At 43.0% G+C, this 21754-nt stretch overlaps 1 protein-coding gene across 11 annotated transcripts in view; it reads left to right on the top strand.

Annotated features, from left to right (window-relative positions):
• The window catches only part of Pde4d (phosphodiesterase 4D), a 1424262-nt gene that overhangs the window by 1209507 nt on the left and 193001 nt on the right, over positions 1-21754 (top strand). For all 11 annotated transcript variants that reach the window (XM_051172553.1, XM_051172551.1, XM_051172552.1 and 8 more), the window contains one exon: positions 20582-20773. In XM_051172553.1, the coding sequence (XP_051028510.1) occupies positions 20582-20773 (192 nt within the window). The remainder of the gene's footprint in view (positions 1-20581; positions 20774-21754) is intronic.

Here is a 21754-nt window from a genome sequence, read left to right as displayed (position 1 = left end):
ACTACATCAGCTGGTCACCTATCACATATTCTTTCCTTAAAATCTGTAAGGCTTCCTCCTCATTTGCAGAGCTTTGTACAAAACATGGCAGCAACAGCAACAAGAGTCTTATAAAGCACTGGCAACCAAAAAGCCTTTTCTTTTTTCAATCAAGTGCAAATGGCTGCCAAGCATTTTGAGTTGGGACTGGTACAGGCGGGTGCAAGAGGTGGCACACTGTCTCTCCATAAAACAACCACTGATGTAGCCGGGCCTATTGTCACACTTGTCCAAGGGAACCAGACCAAGCCATTGAATGCCCCTTTAGAGGCAATCACTTGAGTTCAGTGGGATCTTGTTTGTGTGATATGGCATTGTTTTTAAGTGCTTTGAACCTGGTACTCTTTTTCAGAGCAGAAATCCCTAGTCTGTGATCTGTAAATAAGCCTTTGAGGGTCTGTCACTCCTTAAAATAATAGCAGACATCTACTCAGTGATTTGTCACATGGTATTTGATGTGCTTTAATCTCTTAGCCATCACAACACCATCACCACACAGGTGGTGGTTTTATTCTCATTTTTAAGTTGAGGAAAAGTAAGTTTTGAAAGGATAAATATTTTGTAGCTAACGCAGTTTGTGCCTCAGAACCGTAAATCTGTGAAGTCTTGATTCTAACCCAGAGTCCCTGACTCTTCAGTCCATTTGTAGTCTTCACCACTACAGAAAGGAACTTGCTGGAATTCAGAGATGTCTGTGGAGGGGTGACATGGCTGTGGGGAAGTGCATTTATGATTTTTTAAGGCTTATATTCCCAAGTCATCTGATTTGTAAGGATGTTCAGTCACCGACGTCCAAAATTTGACATCCTCTGCTCAAGGTGGTAACGTCTTAGAATAACCTGAGCAGAGGCAAGTTTCTGAGGCATGCAGGGCGGGAGCGTGCCTTCTGGGGCCATACACTTGTCCCGTCAGTTGAATCACTTGGTGCTCAGTCATTTCTCATTTCCTCTATTCCTCCTCCACCCCTGCCCCTGTATCTGTAGAACTAAGAAAAGCTATAGGAGAACAAGTGAGCAGCCTAAAGTCCCGAAAACCACGCACTTGGAACATCCTATATAATGTTACTATCTCTTGCCAGCATGTTACCTGACACGTTACCTAAGCATCTACTTGAGCATACTTATGGTTCTCAAAAGCGATTCTATTGTCTATAACCAGAAAGCTATCCCTGTGGTCTTTTTTTCCCCCCTTGAATCGGAATTTAAATTATATCCCCTCTCTGACTTCATTTTGTTGCAGCCACACATAGAAGCATCTTAATGTCAAAGTGATGGTAGAATTTGTTTTGACGGAGACTCTCTCTGAGCTGAGCAAACTGCCTTTGCCATGAGCGACTGTAACTGGAAGGGCCGGCAGTGGCCGTTTCATCTGTGCTTGACTGGTGTCAAGATGCGTGCAGTCAGCCAAACTGTGGTGATCATAATAAAATAACGAAGTGATGTCTTAGGGTAAAGGCAGTGGAAAGAATAAAGCAGAAAGTAACATCTCCTGAACGTGTCCTGCTTTTCATACTCTGCCCTGTATACTTTAATGTTCATTAATCCATTTTAGCCTTCAAGTGGGAGTGCTTTGTATCCAACAAGAAAATCTCAGGCTCAGAGGGGCCAAGTAGCTTTGGCCGCATATTAGCCAAAAGACACAGAACACATTCAAATATAAGTCTGACCCCTAAGCCTAGGTAATTTGTATGATACTTTGAGGACCTGTGTTGGCATTTTAATATGGACCCCTAGGTTCTGGAGATGCAATAAAGGAATGGTAGGCAGTGTGGAATAATAGGTGAAAACATAAATGTAAAGCCAGTGGTTTCTGTAAGTATCATTTCTTTTTTTTTCTTCATTTTTAAATTAATTTATTCATATTACATCTCAATGATTATCCCATCCCTTGTATCCTCCCATTCCTCCCTCCCTCCCATTTTCCCCTTACTCCCCTCCCCTATGACTGTGACTGAGGGGGACCTCCTCCCTGTGTATATGCTCATAGGGTATCAAATCTCTTCTTGGTAGCCTGCTATCCTTCCTCTCAGTGCCACCAGGCCTCCCCATCCAGGGGACGTTTGGATTGAACTAGAAATGATCATAATGAGTGAGTTAACCCAGAAGCAGAAAGAGTCAAATGGTATAAGTATCATTTCTTTATGAAGCATAGTAATAAAAATCCAAGTGAGACAGTGGATACAAAACACTAAGATGCTATTCTTTGCTGTTATTAGCTATTTATATAGTGTGCCTCTTGGTAGGATGCCCATGGAGTCGACATGGCCAAAGCCATGGAGAGTGAACCATCCGTCTGCAAGGGCTGTCCGTGTAGCCTGCCCTCAGGAGCTGCGAGTTTAGCAGCTCCCCTTCTGTTCAGGAAGGGCAGATGAAGGAGAGAGCAGGGTCAGTAAGGGAGTTCGACAACCGCTAAGTGCTCTATGAGGTGCAATTCAGCAAAGCTGATATGTAGACCACACTTTTAGGGACATGGGCCAAGCTTGCTCTGATGCATTTGGGGGCCATGGATAGATCTGCCAACAGCAGTTACAGTGCTCTTAGTTAGACTCTGTGTAGTGGGACTATGTGTTGAAACCCAGGACTGTGTGCTTGCTTTAATTCCCCGAAACCCTGCTTCTTTGATTCCTCTCCGGTGTTTGCTCTTGCTTAAGCTGTGTTTATTTTGGTAACAGGAATACCTGGCCTTTAGCTGAAACTTAATCTCTACCATTCCAAAGAGTACCTTTCTGGGGTCATCCTAAATATGACGTCTAGGCAATAAATAGCTCAGGTTTCTATTTATCCCAAAGGACACCAAGCTCATGTTACCATCACCGTTAAGTTCACACCTTTGCTCTTACCTTACACCACATATAAAGCATTTTCTTATTATAAATTTTAAATATTGTTAAATATACATGAGATTTCTTGGTGAAATACAGGCATTGATAAAATATTCCAAAAAAGATAACTTCAGTTCCCTATGGTTTAATGTGTGGCCACCTTTTCCTTCTTCCAGATCTTTCTGTTTAATTATGGGCCAGAGAAAGAAAGAGTTATATGTTGTTATTTCAAATGAAAATAGAAACTATAATATTCCAAGCTGCTTAGTAAAGCAGGTGACTTATTTTTCTGACTCTGTTTACAAATGTATGTAAACTTATATTCGTTGTGTCTAAGTATGAAACGAATACTCCTTCCTTTTTTTATATGTATGCATTGGTGGGTTCTGGAATTTCTTCTAATGCCCAGATAAGGATTGTTTAGCATTAATTCAAATGAAACTATGTAGAGCCAGTTTTGATGATACCTTTATTTGTTTCTCATTTTCTGAGACTGCGTCTTATATAGTGTAGGTTGGCTCGACTCGCTCTGTGGTCTAGAATGACCTGGAACTTCTCATACTCCTGCTTCGGCCTCTCAAGTATGGGATAAGAAGACAGCACTTTTGTTCCTACTTCATAAACTTTCAAGTTGGGCTAGAAACACAGAACAGTACTGTGTCTGTATGCTGGGTGTACCTTTTATGGGCTACTTGCCTCTGCAATACAAGTAATAGCCACAGGTACTCTGGGCTCAGCAACATATACACTTTTAAAGGCACTATTATATCTCCATGATAAATGAGGGATTGGAATCTCTGACAGTTTAAGTAAACTGTCTAATACTACCCAGATTTCCACTCCAAACTACATCCTCTTCTCCTCCTCTCTCTTCCCAGGCCCTTCCCTCTCCATCGTTTCTTTCTTTCTTTCTTTCTTTCATACTGTTCTTTTTTCTTACATAAAATTATACACAAAATCCATGACAACAGCAGAGAGAATGCTATGGAAATACAGAGCATGTGGGAGATCACTGAAACCCCATATGACTTCCATCAAGCCACAGGCAGAGGGACATGAGCTGGGTTCATTGATGCCCGGTTGGAATAATGGATACTGAAGTTGGAAGGATCCTCACGTCCTCCTTCTGGTCCCCACCTGATCACCCACCACAGCTTTAGAAAACACAAATGGCTGGCTCTAAACCCAGATCTGCTGGCTCAGCATATCCAAGAGTGTTTGCTTTCTAAAGCCCACACCCGCCCCCAACAAAGCAATGTGCAAGCTAGCGATGCAGATTGCATGATAGGCTCCCCGCCCCCTCCCCTCTCAGTCAAATCACATCAGGAGACCTGAGAAAGTAACAGTCAGAGGATAGCAGATTCCGGATCCACACTTGGGTCCATTCTCATTCTAGGGTTGTAGAGGGCAGTTGGCTATTCTCTTGTGTTATAAAGAAAGACACCCCACAAATAGTCTTTGCAAGTCTGTCCTGCAGTGTTGCCCCATAATATACTTAACAAGACATAGCTAAACATTTGTTTGTTGTATCTTCTAAGTGTGACGAAGCATTTGCCATGTAAGACTTAACAATGCCATTTAGGATGATTAATGCGTTTGCCCTCACTCTGATCTCTTTCAGCCTTTCCATTTGGGTATTTAGAGACATGTAAATATGTCATTTCATTTTATCAAACCGTTGTGTTTTGTGCGGAGGTTTTGAGCATTGTGCTTGAATAGGCGGTGTCTCTGCATCCTCCTTGGTGGGCACAGTACAGTAAGAGTTGGCATTTGGTGTGAGCTTAATGAAATATCAACTCATCCAATTGTTTAATCCTCCATTTAAATCTCTAGTCCAAAGAGCAGAAGCTATAAGCTTGAATCACAGTCCCGCTTCTTAAATCCATGAGACCCTTGGAGTAGCATCGCCTTCCTTAGAGACCCTTGCGCGAGAATTATTCATGCCGCCCCTATGGCCTGGAATCCAACTCATTGTCTAAATTCCATCAAATCCTAAAAATGATCATTGAGAATGTTTAGGACTAATGGGCGAATGTATTGAACTGCCTGGTTCTACCTGACTCGTACAATTGGGGTGTGCTAGGCAAACTTTTATTGTTCGTGATGCTGTCCTGACTTGTTTATTGTACATTCTATACATGCCTTAGCACATTGCTGTCATAAGTGTGTCCAGTTAAAACAATAGTAATTATAATGGCAATAGAGGAAATGTGGGACAAAGGGAGTGGGCGTGGGATGGAGGCCTGTAGGGAGAAGGCTTGCAACTCTGCCTGGATAAGGTTAGAAGCCTTCAGGGGCTCTTGCGTGTGGTGGGCAGTAAATCACCACAATCCTAAGAGATCATTTGCATGCAGCCTGAGGTGCTTCTGTGGGCTAGGAGTGAGCGTGCACGGAATGGAAATCCGTAACTTCACTGCCAGTTTAAGGAGCGTCCGTGGAGAGAAGAGCGACCGTGGACAGGACTCGATTTCCTTCCTTTTTATAAATTAAAATTTTAGATCTAAGTTTCACAGAACCAGAAGGAGGAAGGAGTTACATTTGAAGATTTTAAATGATCTTGGTTATAGGAGGTTAAAAAAAAAAATGAGCCAAAGACGTTGCTGCTGGGTAACCAAGGCTTAAAAGATGCTGCTGCTGGGTACCGAGGCTCACAGCTTCCAATTCGGATTTCACGAGGTGGAGCCATCTGCTCACGCCGCAATTCTCAAGGCCTATTTTCAAACTCTAGCCAAAAAGATGCTTACGGAGGTCAGCAATATAGGAGCCCATGGTGGGTTTGTTGTTGTTTCATTGATGGTGGTTTGTTTGTTTTGCTTTGCTTTGTCTTTGCTCACCCTAACTTTAAAAATGAAAAATTGACCCCTGTTATTTTTAAATTCCCTTTGCTGTATGGAAAAAATAGAATGTATACCACACTCTCTATTTCTTGTTAAAAATGAACATGTTTGCAAATAGATTATCACCAGGCACAGTGGTATTCATAGTATATAAGTGCTGCTGCAGACTATTAAATACTACATGCATGGTGCACACCTGTTCTTCAGATGGAAAGCAAATACATGGACGGTACATACTTGTGCTGCAGACTTAAGCTATATACCCTATATATGGTACATGCCTATGCTGTGGACTAAGACTAAATACTATACACATGGTACATAATTGCTATGCAGACAGAGACTAAATGCAATACACATGGTACATACCTGTACTGCAGTCTGGGAGAAATACTACATATTTGGTAGTTCAGTTGCCATGGCTATTAGAAAAGGCTCAAATGCAGGGTTCTGCCATGCATAAGCGTCGACAACCAGAGCAAGCTTGGTGGATTTAAACCCTGTGCTGCACAGTTGGTTTTGTTTACACTGTACTTAGATCTCCCTGTAACATTTTAGGGTACTCAATAAAAGATAATAAGTCCTTTTTAAAAATAAAATAAGAAGTAAAATGAAACCCAAGGTTGTGCAGAATAAATCCTACAATAAAAAAGGCAAAGTAAAACAAAATACATATGACTTGAGTATCTGAACTAATTCATATATTCCAAGTGTCATCACACACACACACACAGAGAGAGAGAGAGAGAGAGAGAGAGAGAGAGAGAGAGAGAGAGAGAGAGAGAGAGAGAGAGAGACAGAGAGAGAGAGAGAGAGAGAGAGAGAGAGAGACAGAGAGAGAGAGAAAGACAGAGAGAGAGAGAGAGAGAGAGAGACAGAGACACAGAGAGAGAGAGAGAGAGAGAGAGAGAGAGAGAGAGAGAGAGAGAGAGAGAGAGAATCTCTTAATATTTTAGAGAAGTCATGAGATTAAATTGAGAGGAATTTTAGTTGATAGAAAAGTGAAGCTAAGCCAGGCACGGTGGCACACACCTGTAATCACAGCACTCCTCGGGGAGGCAGAGCCAGGCAGATTTCTGTGAGTCGGAGGCCAGCCTAGTCTATAAAGCAAGTCCAGGACAGCCAAGGTTACTCAGAGAAACCTGTCTTAGAAGAAAAAAAAAAAAAAAAAAAAAAGTAAAGCTAGCAGTTAGCATGACTTTCTTCGAGCCCATAGTCAAGGTCCAAGCCCCAAAGGTCACCAGTGGGCAAGGAACAGTTGATGGTAATTAGAAAACAACAATGCTGTCATCATGAGTAAGGGCCTGGCAGATTTGTGAACAGAGTTCCATGGACTCAGTCATCTTGGAAGAGTAAACCTGTGCCGTGGGAGCGAGGCGCTGAAGCACACCGCCACCAAGCTGTTGGAGTCTCACGTCCGGCTCCCAGCCTCGCTGCCACAGTAGCCCATCGGTATTTGTAGAATGGACAGATGACTAGTTTCTGTGACTTTGCTCATTAAGTGGTTTTTACACCAGGAATATATTGAAGCTTAGTGTTTAACATTATATTTGGCACTAGTTACAACAGCCTGGGAGGCAGTGAGCACAGTAGACATTTTTCTTCTATTTGGTTCTAGAACTGTGTCTGAGCTCGGACCTGGACGGGCCTACACATACCATTAGATACAACCTCTAGCATTCCCACTTTCAAGACCCAACTCAGTTCTGCTTCCTGGCAAAGGAGCTAGGCAATGAAGAGTGGTGTTTTAAATTTGGATGAACTATGAAGTCCTTCTGGAATCTGCCCATGGATTTACACGGAAATCCGCGCACATGACCAAGGCTAGCTTCTGATCTGCTGCTTTGGGACCCCATAGCTCAAGGAGAGCAGTAAGACAGATCCCAAGAGTTAGGGACTCCTGGTCTTGTGCCTCATCTATGATCCAGAGGATTATAAGAAGCAAAAAGGAAAGAGATTGCTGGTTAAATTTCATCCCGGACTACATTGATATGAGATGTTTGAAAGTTTAATATACCTTTTCTTTTTTGTTGTTGTTGTTGTGTTTTGTTTTTCAAGACATGGTTTCTCTGTGTAGCCTTGGCTGTTCTAGACTTCCTTTGTAGACCAGGCTGACCTTGAACTCACAGAGATCCACCTGCCTCAACCTCCCCAGTGCTGCCCAGCTTAATGTACCTTTTCTAAGCACTGCAAGTTTACTTTGGTATAACATACTGTGCTGGGTATTTTTGTGCTAACAAACCCCAAAGACAAGCAGTTTAAACAATACGTTTATGCCAGTAGCGCTTAGAAAGGCACCTCTCTACCTTGTCCTGAGACCAGGGGCCAGGAATTCTCAGGCCCATCTGTCCGCCATCTGTCCTGCTGCAGCATACTCTACATCTACCTAGAAGGAGAAGGAACAGCCAGGCAAGCACGTGATGGGAGGGATGGGTCAGCCTCCACACAGCCAGCCACATGGCCAAGAAATGGGGACATCTGTGCCCAGAAAGAGGCAGAGAATGGAATCTGGCAGACACCAGACAGGATTTGCCCTGTGCGTGGTCTTGATTATAGAACTCCTTAGTTTTCTAAGATCCTCTCATCTTTCATCAGAATTGCATCCAAAACCATTTCAAAGAAACATGAAGATTTGCATAGCCCTTTACAGTCATTGTTAAAGGAGAAGCTACATCATTTTCAGCAGCCAATCACACTCAATTTCTTAAAGCTTTGATCACCATAGCTGTAATCCCCCAGTATGACAGCCACAACACATGAAGGCACCCTGTCCCCTGCACGGGCACTCACATTTTCCTGTTCTCTTCTCCACAGTATGCTGTTTTAAAATAAGTCCAGAGAAGAGCAGTTGTTTGTGACCAACGTCAGATAATGTAGCTGTAAAGCCTTTACCCTGGCAAGAGGAAAGCAGTGCTCTCTAACACAGGCCGTACAACTCTCTGAAACCCTTTTCTGTTCTTTCCTGCCCAGAATGTGGACAACCCATGTGTTTGGGTGGCTGAGGTTGGAAACTGAGGAATATCGCTTCTCCAAAATAGACTTAATAGCAGGGCTGGGGAATGGTTTCCTGACCTGTGTGAGGGCGTGTACAGATCCAGAGGAAAACATGCTGTGTGAGTCTTCACATCCATTAGTGGAAAAAAAATCAGACTCACGTTAAACTTTTAAAATTGTATGTATGTATGTATGTATGTATGTATGTATGTATGTATATTTCATGTGCATTGGCATTTTGCCTGCATTAATGTCTGTATGAGGGTGTCACATCCCCTGGAACTAGAGTTACAGACAGTTGTGAGCTGCCATGTGGATACTGGGAACTGAACCTGTGTCCTATGGCTGTAGGGACCCAGATCTCCAAGGGCCTGTGGCCACTGTGAGGACATGGGTGCCTGGGCTTAATTAAGATCTTAGCAGGATTATTCTGTCTACAGCTTGACGAATAAGTATGAGGAAGTAGGAGGAAGCGGGAGCAAATCACAAAAATATCTGTCTCCCAATGCAAGCTTCTTAAAACAATTTTAGTTTGTTCTGTATCACAGGGGGCGAATAAAACAAAGACAGCAACATTCTCTCCCTCCTCTTTGCCTGTCAGAGTTGGAGAACTCTGTTTGGGAGATGTGGTAAGAGAAAAAAAGCCTGATAGGACTGGAAGAAGAAAAGGGAAACTGAGTCAGTCCTCATGGTGTTGTCTCTGACCCCCTAGTACACCCCATTTAGAGAACTGTGTCCGTCTAAAGATATAGAGGCTCTTGGTCAGAGCTCACAAATACTAGGATGTGGAAAAGGTAAGGCCAGCTCCCTTATTTCAGTCTCAGTTACAGTGAGGTCTAGGGACTTGTCAGTTAGATGAAGAGCGGTCAACGAGCTCAGAGTAGCCACTTTCCTCTTGCCATCATCGCATGTCTGCTGGTTGGATGTGTGCATGCCTATATGGCTTGGTTAGTCATAGGTAACCGATGTAAATATGGGCCTTTCTAATGCAGGCTTTGATTGTCTGGCCTCAGCAAAACAGCCTCATGGTAGGTTCCTCTGAGAGCCTTGCTTGCCTTTTTCATGGAACAAAACCAAACCAAACCAAACCAAACCACATGGCTTGAAAACTATCCTGTTAAGTGCTTAAAGGAACAGCGCACCGTGGCTGCCATGAGCACTGTGGCACACATGAGACATTTGTTCATGTAATGTAACAGACGCTCCATGGCAACTGAGGAGTAATTCAGCATTGCCCCTTCCTTGAACTCCCATGATTCCTTTGTACTTTCTTCTACATGCTTGGCTGCTTAGCTGTCTCTGTGAAGTGGCAGCATATGGTCTTTGTCCTTCTGTGACTGGCATACTTTCCAGTCCTAATGCCCTCGAGTATGGCAGGCTTTTCTACTGCTTGAGGCTTGGTAACAGTGTTCTGCATGGTTGGGCATGCCATCCTTTGTCTCCCCCATCACACCATCAGAGGACAGTTTGATGGTTTCCACATCTTGATTGCTAGGCCCACTGCTGCAGTGAACATAGAAATGCAGTTATCTCTTTGTCACAATGACCTCTGCACTTTTGAGTAAAGATCCAGATACTGGACTGGATCGATTTTTAACCTTTCTAGGAAGACCGAGAACATTTTCCCTACTAATCACATCATTTTCTAATCCCACCAACAAGGTAAAAGATATTCTAATTTTGGCAAAACCTTGCCCCTGCTCCTCTCTCTCTCTCTCTCTCTCTCTCTCTCTCTCTCTCTCTCTCTCTCTCTCTCTCTCTCCCCCTCTGTGTGTGTGTGTGTGTTTCCATTGTCATGCTAACTAGCATGAGGCCGTGTTATAGTTTTCATTTGTACTTTGCTGATTGGTGGTAATTTTGAACACCTTTCACATACATGTTGGCTATTGGTTTGCCTTTTTTTAGAGAAATGTCTCTTTCTTTAATTATGTACTTTTAAATTGGGGACATTTTATTTTTTACTCTTATCACACAGGAGTTGCTTATGCAGTTTGGACATTAACCCTTTCCTGGAAATGTGGTTTAAGCAGGGCATGGTAGCACAAGCCTTTAGTCCTAGCCCTTGGGAGGGAGGCAGATCCACGTGAGTTTGAGGCCAGCCTTGTCTGCAAAGCAAGTTCCAGGACAGCCAAGGCTACACAGAGAAACCCTGTTTCAAAAGAAAAAAAAAAGAAAGAAAGAAAAGGAGGGATAGAGGGATGGGGTGGGGCTGGGGGGGGAGGGAGGGAAGGAGGTAGAGAGAGAGAGAGAGAGAGAGGGAGAGGGAGAGGGAGAGGGAGAAAGAGAGAACCTGGTTTGAAAATACTTCCATCCACCTATAGGTTGCTTTTTTCACGCTTTCACTCATTTCCTCCACAGCGCACTTGTCTGTTGCTGCTTCCCTCCTTGCTTTGTGTATTCTTGCACTAGAAGACTTAAATTGTGGACATGTCTGTACCACTCCCAGTAACCAACAATTTCTCTGCAATGCCCATCAGAAGTTCCAATGACTTTTCTCATTGAGGTAGAAAAGGAGTTCTACTAGAGATTCTGAAATTCATATAGAACTACAAAAAACCCTGAATATCCAAGACAGACCTAAAATATTATTCTATATGTATGTGATGAGCTGTGCGTGTGGGTGCACTCAAGCCACGGCACATGTGTGCCCCTCAGAGGACTCTGTTCTTGCAAACTCACCTAAGCTTTGTCATCCCAGAAGAGATCTTACCTTCAACTCATATTGTAGGTGACAACTTCCAGTTTTGAATATTTAGTCCACTACACTCATAAGTATCTCATTAAAAATTGGAATCTTGCCGTATTATTTGACCAAAAAAGAACAAGTCCAGTCCAGCTTATTTTCTCTTGTGTCAAACTCCAGTTATCATCCTCATCTTACATTCCTGTGTTGTCCTGTGTTACTTGAGACTGTCACTGACAAGTCATAAGTGACTATTGTTTCCTGAGGTACCTGATACTTTTGCTAATAATATCAAATATCATTTAACCCATAAATAAGTCCATACTGCCAGTGACAAGCTTTACTTCACAAAAGCCACAAGTGAGAAGATAAGAAAATTTAGTTCATGTTCTCTCTGTCTCTCTCTGTCTCTCTGTCTCTCTCTCTGTCTCTCTGTCTCTCTCTGTCTCTCTGTCTCTCTGTCTCTCTCTCTGTCTCTCTGTCTCTCTCTCTGTCTCTCTCTGTCTCTCTCTCTGTCTCTCTGTCTCTCTGTTTCTCTGTCTCTCTCTGTCTCTCTGTCTCTCTCTGTGTCTCTCTGTCTCTCTCTGTATCTCTCTGTCTCTCTCTGTCTCTCTGTCTCTCTCTGTCTCTCTGTCTCTCTCTCTGTCTCTCTCTGTCTCTCTGTCTCTCTCTGTCTCTCTGTCTCTCTCTCTGTCTCTCTCTGTCTCTCTGTCTCTCTCTCTCTGTCTCTGTCTCTCTGTTCTCTCTCTGTGTCTCTTTTCTCTGTTTCTCTCTCTCTCTCTGTTCGTCTCTCTGTCTCTCTCCTGTCCTTCTCTCTCCATCTTCTGTCATCTCTCGTCGTCGCTCTCTGGCTCTGTCCTCCTCTGGTCTCTGCTCTCTCTCCCCTCTGTCTCCGCCTGCTCTCTGTCCTCTCTCCGTCTCTCGTCGTCTCTCCTCTGTCTCTCTGTCTCTCTCTCTGGTCCTCTCTCTCTCTGTCTTCCTCTCTCTCTGTCCTCTCTGTCCTCTTTCTTCTTCCTCTCTCTTCGCTCTCTGTCTCTCTCTCTGTCTCTTCTGTCCTCTCTCTCTCTCTCCTGTCTCCTCTGTCTCCTCCTCCTCTGTCTCTCGCTGCTCTTTCTCTCGTCTCTCTGTCCCTCTGTCTCCTCTCTGTCTCTCTGTCCTCTCCTCTCTCCTCTGTTCCTCTGTCTCTCTCTGTCCTGTCTCTCTCTGTCTCTCTGTCTTCTGCTCCTCTGTCGTCTCTCTCTCTCTGTCTCTCTCTCTCTCTCTGTGTGTGTGTGTGTGTGTGTGTGTGTGTGTGTGTGTGTGTGTGTGTGTGTGTGCTTATAGGACAATTCAATGAAGTCAGTCCTCTCCTTTCATCTTTATGTAGGTTCTGGTGGTAAAACTCAGGAGTCAACAGGTTCCGAATACCAAGTGCTTTACCCACTGTGACACTTTATAGACCTTTAGTTCTGCTTCTTAAATGCCTACCCTCTGTGGAAACACACAGAAAATGCAAACGAACAGCCACAGCAACACAGTAAGGAAATAAAATACTCTGAGTATTTGAGTTTGAAGTTTACATTTGATGTTCAGGATTTGGGTGAGAAACAGAAAAATGCATATCATTATAAAATATATTTTTCTATAGACTCTGTAAAAATATTAAAATAGTTAATTTTATGAAGAGTTTCCTTTATCACAAAGAAGATTGCAGAGAAATGGCGAGTGGTCCCACATCACTAGTGTTTACAAGAAACACATTTTATAACCATATGGTACTGGTAAGAATGAGTTTTTATATGAATTTGATATAAAGAGAACTTTTTTTTTTACTCTTTAGTAACCTTGCTTATTCAAACCTGAAGTAGGTTGGTGTTCCCTACAGTCAAAGTACCTTAATTAAGATAAAGCTGCAATGGACAGACATGCCAGTCCTGTTCTTTTTAAAAATTTTATTATGTTTCTTTTTAACATATGCATTTATATTATTATACATGAATAAAATAAACTACATACAGCAGAAGAACTATGAGACAATCAGGAATTATGTAAGTCTTGCATTCATAGTGATTTGGCTATTTGTATTTGGCAAACTTGAAGTAAACATCTTTCCTATCTTGTTGGGTCTAAATTTCCAAATGAAGATCAATAGCTATCATCGTTCGCCTCTATTAACTTAAAACATCTGTAAATAGAACATTTTGATCATCATTCAAATGCCCTTATACCCGGGGATCAGCCTTCTTTCTCCACCTTAGTGGTGAACCGCCAAAGTGGGGACCCACTGGCTAGCCAACAGCGTGGGGTTCCATACCCTTGGGGCGGTTAGGCAAAAAAAAAAAAAACTAAGTAGCAATGTAATTGCCTCTAGGCACCCACTGTGTCTGGAGATGAAGGACTGGTGAATTTTTTTCTACCCAGTATTCTCAGCTACAGCCTTCCGTATTTCCTACCAGGGAACTCTTCTTTCTCCTTGCTGAAGAGAAAGCGTCTCCACCCACTGCCTGGATGTTACCACACCAGGCTTATGGAGGAGGGTAGAGGCCATCATAGCTGTTGAGGTCGTCAGAAAAAAACTGTTGCAGCATCTGACACCTCGCTGATGACCAGGGCACGCTCCCCTGATCTGTCCCATATGTCCCTTTCTCCCTCGTGTCTTCTTTTAGAGTCTTCTCAAAGTGTCCTGTTTAGATAGGAAGAGTGACTCATATAGAGACAGTGATTTCAGTGGATGATCTCAGTGGGGGATAAAGATTAACAAAACTAGACCAATGGCCGCCAGCTCTGGTGGGCATATCCTGGCTGCCAGGCGATGACGTAATGCTCTCTAGACATAGTCTCCTCTAATCCTCATTAATGGCCCCAGAGACACATGTGCTTTCTTTGTCAGGAAGCGAGATCTTAAGAAGATATCTGACTAACGGGACAGAACCAAGATTCGAAATTTAACCCTGTTGGGTTTGTTGTTGTCTGTCTGTCTGTCTGTCTGTTTGTTTAACTTAAGCTCTCTTAGGATACCTTCACCTTGTATCATGGAGCAAAAGACCCATATTATGAACACGCTGTTGTTCTCAGCACACGGTGTCAGAAGCCATACACAGCCACTCCTGGCTTCAGTTGAGTGTCCTAGGGTTCCCATGAGCATCCAGCCTGGTCTTCCTGAGGAAGCCTCTGCACAGAATGCTTAGTCCAGGGAATCCACATTGATACGGACTCCCAGGAGACTAGCCACTGTGGTCCTCATTATGTCTCCCCTCCTTCAAGCTCAAAACCTGCAGGATCCTAAGGGCTAGAGGAAATGACACGATCCATTGACTCAGGAAAGAAGCAGGACCCTGGCTCAGAGGAGAGACCGTATGTATGGTGGTTAAGAGTAATAGTATTTCCTCCAGAAAGTCAGAGTCTACCCTTAGGCCAAAAGGATCGGAAATGACCCTTAGCAAGCAGTTCCAAGGTTAGTAGACAGGAGATAATGGGGATGGCTGACGCAGCCGGATCGGAGGTATAGACTACATTACCATCCAAGACTACATTACATCCCCATGCATTGACTGCGCTTAAATGCAAGGATGCGGAGATCTGGGAGCAGTTCTGTTGGTTGGCCAGACTGTCTGATTTCTATATCTTGAGGAAGGAAGGCCCCATAGAAAAAGATTGCCAGTCCTGCACAGCCTTCAAGAGCGGTGAATGCGTCAGGCCAGCAGGTCCTGACTCTCACTGCCCCTCCGAGGAACCAGCACAGCTGTATCATCACTTTCCTGTAACCATCTGCTGGTGAGAGCCAGCTCTTGTAAGATGGATGCATGGCTGCTCTGCATTTAGTGGGCAGGGGCAGGTGGGGGGTGGGGAATCTCGCTGTCTCCCCTGAGCTAAGACCTTTCACAGACTCCCAAACACTCCAGTAGCTTTATATACCCTACTGGCGTGATCAAAGTTTAAAAACTGAGGCTTTAGCAAATTCCAAACTTTAAAGTTGCAGAGTGAGTTTTGGCATGTGTGACCCATGAGTTGATCGGGATACGGCTTTCAAAGAGTTAAGACTGAAAGGTCCGTCCTGGTAAGGATGCTAGGAAGTGATCTGTTTTCTTACAACAGTCATAGGAGACTTTGAAATGTAAACATAAACATAGTGTTCATTCTCCCAGGCTCTAGAGTCAGACAGTTTGGGTTTAAAACAGACTCGTATGAAGAATGGCTCCTAACACATTGCTTATTTTAGAGGCATTTCCCTAGGCTTCTGGGTTCCTTTTGGTTAAATTATAAAAAAAAAAAAAAATGGAAATATGGTGGCCACATCCAAAGGTGAAGATGTGACGTGTAGGAAGGAGAATGTGGGACACATGGAGCATCTTCCAGAATTGTATTATCATCATCAGTGTCATTAGTATAAATCGATATTTAGCTTCTCTCCAATCCTTTTGCCTATTTCTCAAGCTTCAGTTAATACTATGGGTTGGCCTCCACCTAACTGGCCGTGAGTCTAAAGAGAACTCACCAGGCCTACTGTGAAGCAGAGGATGCTTAGGAAAAGACACCAACTGAGTTAAGACAGCCTCCTCCATGCCTCTCTCTTGCTTTATTAATACCAACAACTGTGGAGGAAGCCATGATTCAAAACTGAGCAACTCATCTGAAGCCAGCTCTCTTTTGAGCATAAATTAGTTCTCTGTTTAAAATGAAGCTAGTTTTCAGAAAGTTAAGACAGTAATGAGTGGTCTCAGGCTCCTCAGTTGGTTCTCTCTCTCTCTCTCTCTCTCTCTCTCTCTCTCTCTCTCTCTCTCTCTCTCTGTCTCTTTCTCTCTCTCTCTTTTCAAGACAGGGTCTCTCTGTGTAGCCTGGCTGTCCTGGACTCACTCTGTAGATAAGGCTGGCCTCAAACTCACAGCGATCCACCTGCCTCCACCTCCCGAGTGCTGGGATTAAACACTGTGTGCCACCATGCCCAGCTTCCTTTTCCCATATTCGAAGGATTCAGTGAAGTCGCCTTTTATTTGGGAGAAGTTTCTCCCTCATCCTTTCGGTCTAATTTTATCTTTTGTGTCTTTTCTACTCACCCTGTACTCACAGAAACAAAATGTTTATTTTCGCCAGTGAAGCCTTATGAACATAGGCGACTGAAAAGTAAATAAATCATCTGCTACATCTCACTCCTGAGTGTTGGCTGCTAGAGGAGGCTGTGTCTTTCCACATATCTCTTTATTGCACCGTGATACTGACACTCCTCAGCATGGCTTCTACTCACATACCCAGCCTACCCGTTGCTTGTACCATACAATGTTGCCACTTCTGTATGTCTCCAGTGCTCTTTAGCGCCACCCACAAATGCAGCCCAACACTGTGTCTTGTTTGACTCACATTCCCCACCATCCTTTCTCAGTTTGCTCTGTTGCCTCACTCTGCCTGGGCATCCTCTGCCCCTGCTGTCCTCTACTCTGCCTGGGCATCCTCTGCCCCTGCCGTCCTCTACTCTGCCTGGGCATCCTCTGCCCCTGCCGTCCTCTACTCTGCCTGGGCAGCCTCTGCCCCTGCTGTCCTCTACTCTGCCTGGGCCTTTTACTCCTCCCAAGTATTAAATTCCCTTTATATATGTCGTCTCTTGACATATCAGATTGCCTATTTCATACCGTGCTATGCTTTATTATTTTTAGGCTATTTATAACTGGTGCTATATGTTTGGCCTTTAGTTCCCAATTGCTTCATGTTTTATTTCCTTACTGAGATTTTCTTGCCCTTATTTAGCTGTGTTACATATATCTGTACTTCCCCAGTGTTAATCTAAGGACAAAGATGAACTGCACAAGCTTGTCTGCTAAATCCTCCGTTATCTAAACTCTCTTTCTATAACGTTATTTGCCACTGCTGGTATTTGGCAATGCTTTGAACTAGGTATTTTCAGTAATGCTGCTTTTCCTTGGTAATAAATTTTGGCTATAGAAGTATTTCCTATACCGGGTAGCTAGCATGCTGATGACCTCAGACCAAATGCGCACCTCCCAAATCAAACTGTAGTTTCTGTGTTCCCAAACTTAAATGGCTTTTCCAGCCTACTGCTGATACTCATGGTTCTTTGCCCAGCATGACATGCGTTGAGTGATATATTGTGGAGGGTCAGTGATGTCTTCCTGAGGAAGAGCCAATAGGACATCAGCTACTGTTCTTAGCTTTTCCTTGTCAGTCTGGTCCTAAAGCAAATGCTTAGCCATGCATGCATAGGTGGCATATGCCTTCATGCCAGCTTAGCCATGCATGCACAGGTGGTATGTGCCTTCAGTCCTGGATTAGCCATGCATGCACAGGTAGTATGTGCCTTCAATCCCAGCTTAGCTATGCATGCACAGGTGGTATGTGTCTTCAGTCCCAGCTTAGCCATGCATGCACAGGTGGTATGTACCTTTGTCCCAGCTTAGCCACGCATGCACAGGTGGTATGTGCCTTCAATCCCAGCTTAGCCATGCATGCACAGGTGGTATGTGCCTTTGTCCTGACTTAGCATGCACAGGTGGTATGTGCCTTTGTCTCAGCTTCTCTAGGGATTCAGGCTAAAAGGTCATTTGAGCCTCCAAGTCACCAGTCTGATCACTTTTTAAAAAAGAAATAAATGAATTAATTTAAAAGTAAAGCTAATACAAATGTTCCTTGGATTGGAGCAATATTAATACATATTTATAAAGAGTTTAATAGATTTTGAGGCATTATCTTAGGCAATATTTAAGAGATTTCTTGAGTCTTTAATAAATAATTTTGGCACTCACATTATTTTGAAATTGAGTCTCCATATGTAAGAACATTCTCTCCATCTAGTGGACAAAGGGCTATATTACATCTTCAAACAAATGGCTAAGACCCACACCAGGCGTGTTTTATTCAGTTAACAAATGTTTTGATTTTCATAGATAGCATTATTGAAAAAATATTTTAAGATACCTAGTAATATTTTTCAAATAAAACTACAGTAGGTTGTGTCTATAAAGTAAGATTTTAAAAAATTGAATTGAAAAACTATTGATTTAAAAAATATAAACTAATGATTTTGAGTGATTTGATTGGCATCGATCCAATTAAACTGAGAAAAAGTAAACCCCAAACTACACTCCTCATGAAGAATATGGGAAAGAAAAGCCTCCTTCCTTCTGTTTCACTTAACCCTTAAGTCATCCTGCTAACCAATGAGAGGCAGCAGAGCACAGATGCTCTGCAGAGCTTCCTCATCCGTAGGTCCTCTGTGACTGTCTCCTTAAAGGGAAACCGGCTCCCAATCTCCCGACTCTCCTGAATAGTGTCTTCCAAATGCATGCTGAGTATTGCTAAAGGACCATTTTAGTAACTACTCCTCTACGGGACATCACAAGTATCCCAGCCTGAGTTAATACTATTGTTTTTATGTTCTTAATCACAGTATCTTCACAATCAGTGTTTAATAATTGCTTATTTAATGAATAACATCTGAGAAGAACTTCCTCAAATTCCCATGATATCCTTCTTTACTAATTAAAAGCCCCACCATCTCTGGCTTTCCTGGGGACAGGCAAAGTGCTGCAAAGCGATGACTCTCCCTGGGTGAGTCAGAGACTTCTTGTTCGGTCCACAGCTCCTAACATGTGTTTGTGCCTTGTGGAATCATGTACTCTGTCAGGGAGGACTTCAGGAAGAATACATCATTAAGCCATAATTCAGTGACTTTGGTCAATCAGCTTTTCTAGAACCTTCCAGCTTTGTCTATAAAGTGAATATTTAATTAAATAGTCCTCCAGTGTCTTGACAGGACCAAATAAATATATTTATAAGATGGCACATAACAAAATCTTAAACAGTTGGTAAAATCCTTGCCACACAAGCACAAGGGCCTGAGTTCATGACTTCTGCATCCATCCAAGTAAAAATGCTCTCATGGGCAGCACATGTCCACAGTCCCATCTTTGGTAAGGCAGAGATGGGGAATCCCCAGAGCTCACTGGCCAGCCAGCCTCCATTCATCAGTAAACTCCAAGTTAAGTGAGAGAATCTATCTCAAAGAACAAGTTGGAGAGCAGTTGATGGGCACCCTTGACATCAGCCTTTGCCTTGCACATATGCACACATATCCAAACATATGTACACAGCACACATGCCCCTACAAGCACACACAGGAATTTTTAAGCTGGAATACAGTTTCTGGATTGACTGACTGACTGGACGACATTGGGACTTTTCCCTTTTTGTTTTCTGCCTGAGGGTTTGATTGAGGTGTTGCTCGGTCACAGATGCATCCGTGATCAATAATTCACCCGCCTCCCAAGCTTGACTTACTTGGGGCACTGGGACATAACACTGAATATGAATAACTGTTAGAAAATTTTAAAATGTTTTAAACTAGTGGGCCAAAAGGGGTGTGTGTGTGTGTGTGTGTCTGTGTGTGTATGTGGTTGTGTGTGTACAGAGGGACATGGTGAAAATTAACCCCATGACATTGTGCATGTAGGCCAGCTCTGTACCATTGAGCTACTTGTTCATTCCTGGATAAAAATTCAAACGGGGGCATCTTGGTAACAATTTAATTTGAATTCATTTGTGCCTTCAGTAGTTAATTCTGACAGCAAAGTGAGCTGATGAAGAGTTTCAACTGATAAATATTATGGACAGTCATGTTTACATTTTAAGAAGATGAAGATGCTAGATAAAGGCTGCAAAATGGATTCAGGAAACTACTGAAAGGCTGTTACATATTCACAGCAAATGATGGAGAAATTAACAATTGACTAAGTGTAGTGTGAAAAGGAAAGGAGGTGTAGGCTCGGGTGGATTATGACATTAGAAAGTGGCAATTGTTCAGCCAAACGCAAATGTGTGCTGTTCTTTTCTAATAGGAATTCTGTGCTCAGAGCTACTTTTGCAGAATAACTTCCTTTTTTTTTTTTTTTTTTTTTTTTTTTTTTTTTAATTGAAGTTAGGTTTGGAAAGCCTTAGGCCTTTGCAAATTGTCAACAGCCAAGGAAAGTAAGAGCATTAAGCCAATGTGATACTTACAGTTGTGGGGTTGTTTGTTTGTTTGTTTGTAGTGGGCTCAAACACAGGACGCTACACTATGCAAACCTACTATGGCTCCATTCCTAGTGCGGTGTTGTAAGTTTTGCTGGCCAGAGTCAGATGTCCAATCTTCCCTTCATTCCTCAAATCAGGCTAACTCCTCCGCTAAGATGCCAGGGTTTAATGCTCCCACCAATGTAATTCTCTTTTTTCCTCCATTCACAGTTTCGATGTGGACAATGGCACATCATCGGGACGGAGTCCCTTGGATCCCATGACCAGCCCAGGGTCTGGGCTAATTCTCCAAGCAAATTTTGTCCACAGTCAACGCCGGGAGTCCTTCCTGTATCGATCTGACAGCGATTATGACCTCTCTCCAAAATCTATGTCCAGGAACTCCTCGATCGCCAGCGATATGTGAGTAGAAGGGTGGGCAGTAAAGGCTAGAAAAACCGGGCACATTCATCTCTGGGGCGGATGATGTCATAAGTGATGGTTTCATCCAAGCGCTTCATCCTCCTTTGATGCACAAAGTGAATCAAATCATCCAAGCTGAAGATGAATACGAGATTTAACTTGAGTGCACTGTCACCTTGATTAAGGGGGAAAAACATTTTCTCTGAAAAAAAAATGTATTATTTTGGAAAAGCAGAATTTAACATTTAGTGGGAAATTACCCTTAAGGTATGAGCTTATATTTATATGACCTGTGTTTTAGATACTCAGCCACATAAACGTTTTCTAATATTTTTAAAGGCCTTAAGCTTATGTTGAAGACCCCTAAGATATTAAGATGGGCCGTGTGCTGACTGTATCTCAAGTGATATGTGTTCAGACATGAAACTGGCAAAAATCTTTTGGGGGATTTTTGTACAAATTGAACCGGGTTCTGAAAATAAATCACTAGAGGCAAATTATTGGAATTCATTTCAGGCATGTCACAGATTAGAAATGAATTAAATTTAACAGGTTTATAGATAATATGTGGATTATCAACCCGTTTCCCAAGCACATTCTGTTTGTCTGCTCACTGTACATTATATTCCTTCTGTGCTGAGGACACTTCTGCACCACGTCCTATTCTCTCACTTAATATGTGCACTGTAATATCAGGCACAGGATACAATTAGCTTCCTCTCTCCTCAGGATTTAAACATTTGTCCTGCCACATATCACATCTTTTCATGACACCATCTTAGAACCTACTTGTAGTTCATCTTATAGAACCCCTGTGAGTCTAGTACTTTCCTTGGTACCCTAAAAGATCACCAAGGCAATACAACCATCCCCATGGAGCTTCCAGAAATTAAGGTGTGCTTTGCTTAGCTTGTGACCTGCTCAGGTTTTGACTCCCACTTCTCTCGGGAGTTGTATCACTGATGACTGTCACTCTTCCTT

The sequence above is a fragment of the Acomys russatus genome, chromosome 30 (genome assembly GCF_903995435.1).
Source record: "Acomys russatus chromosome 30, mAcoRus1.1, whole genome shotgun sequence".
In the NCBI taxonomy this organism is placed as follows: Eukaryota; Metazoa; Chordata; class Mammalia; order Rodentia; family Muridae; genus Acomys; species Acomys russatus.
This window is presented reverse-complemented; position numbering and strand designations above follow the sequence as displayed.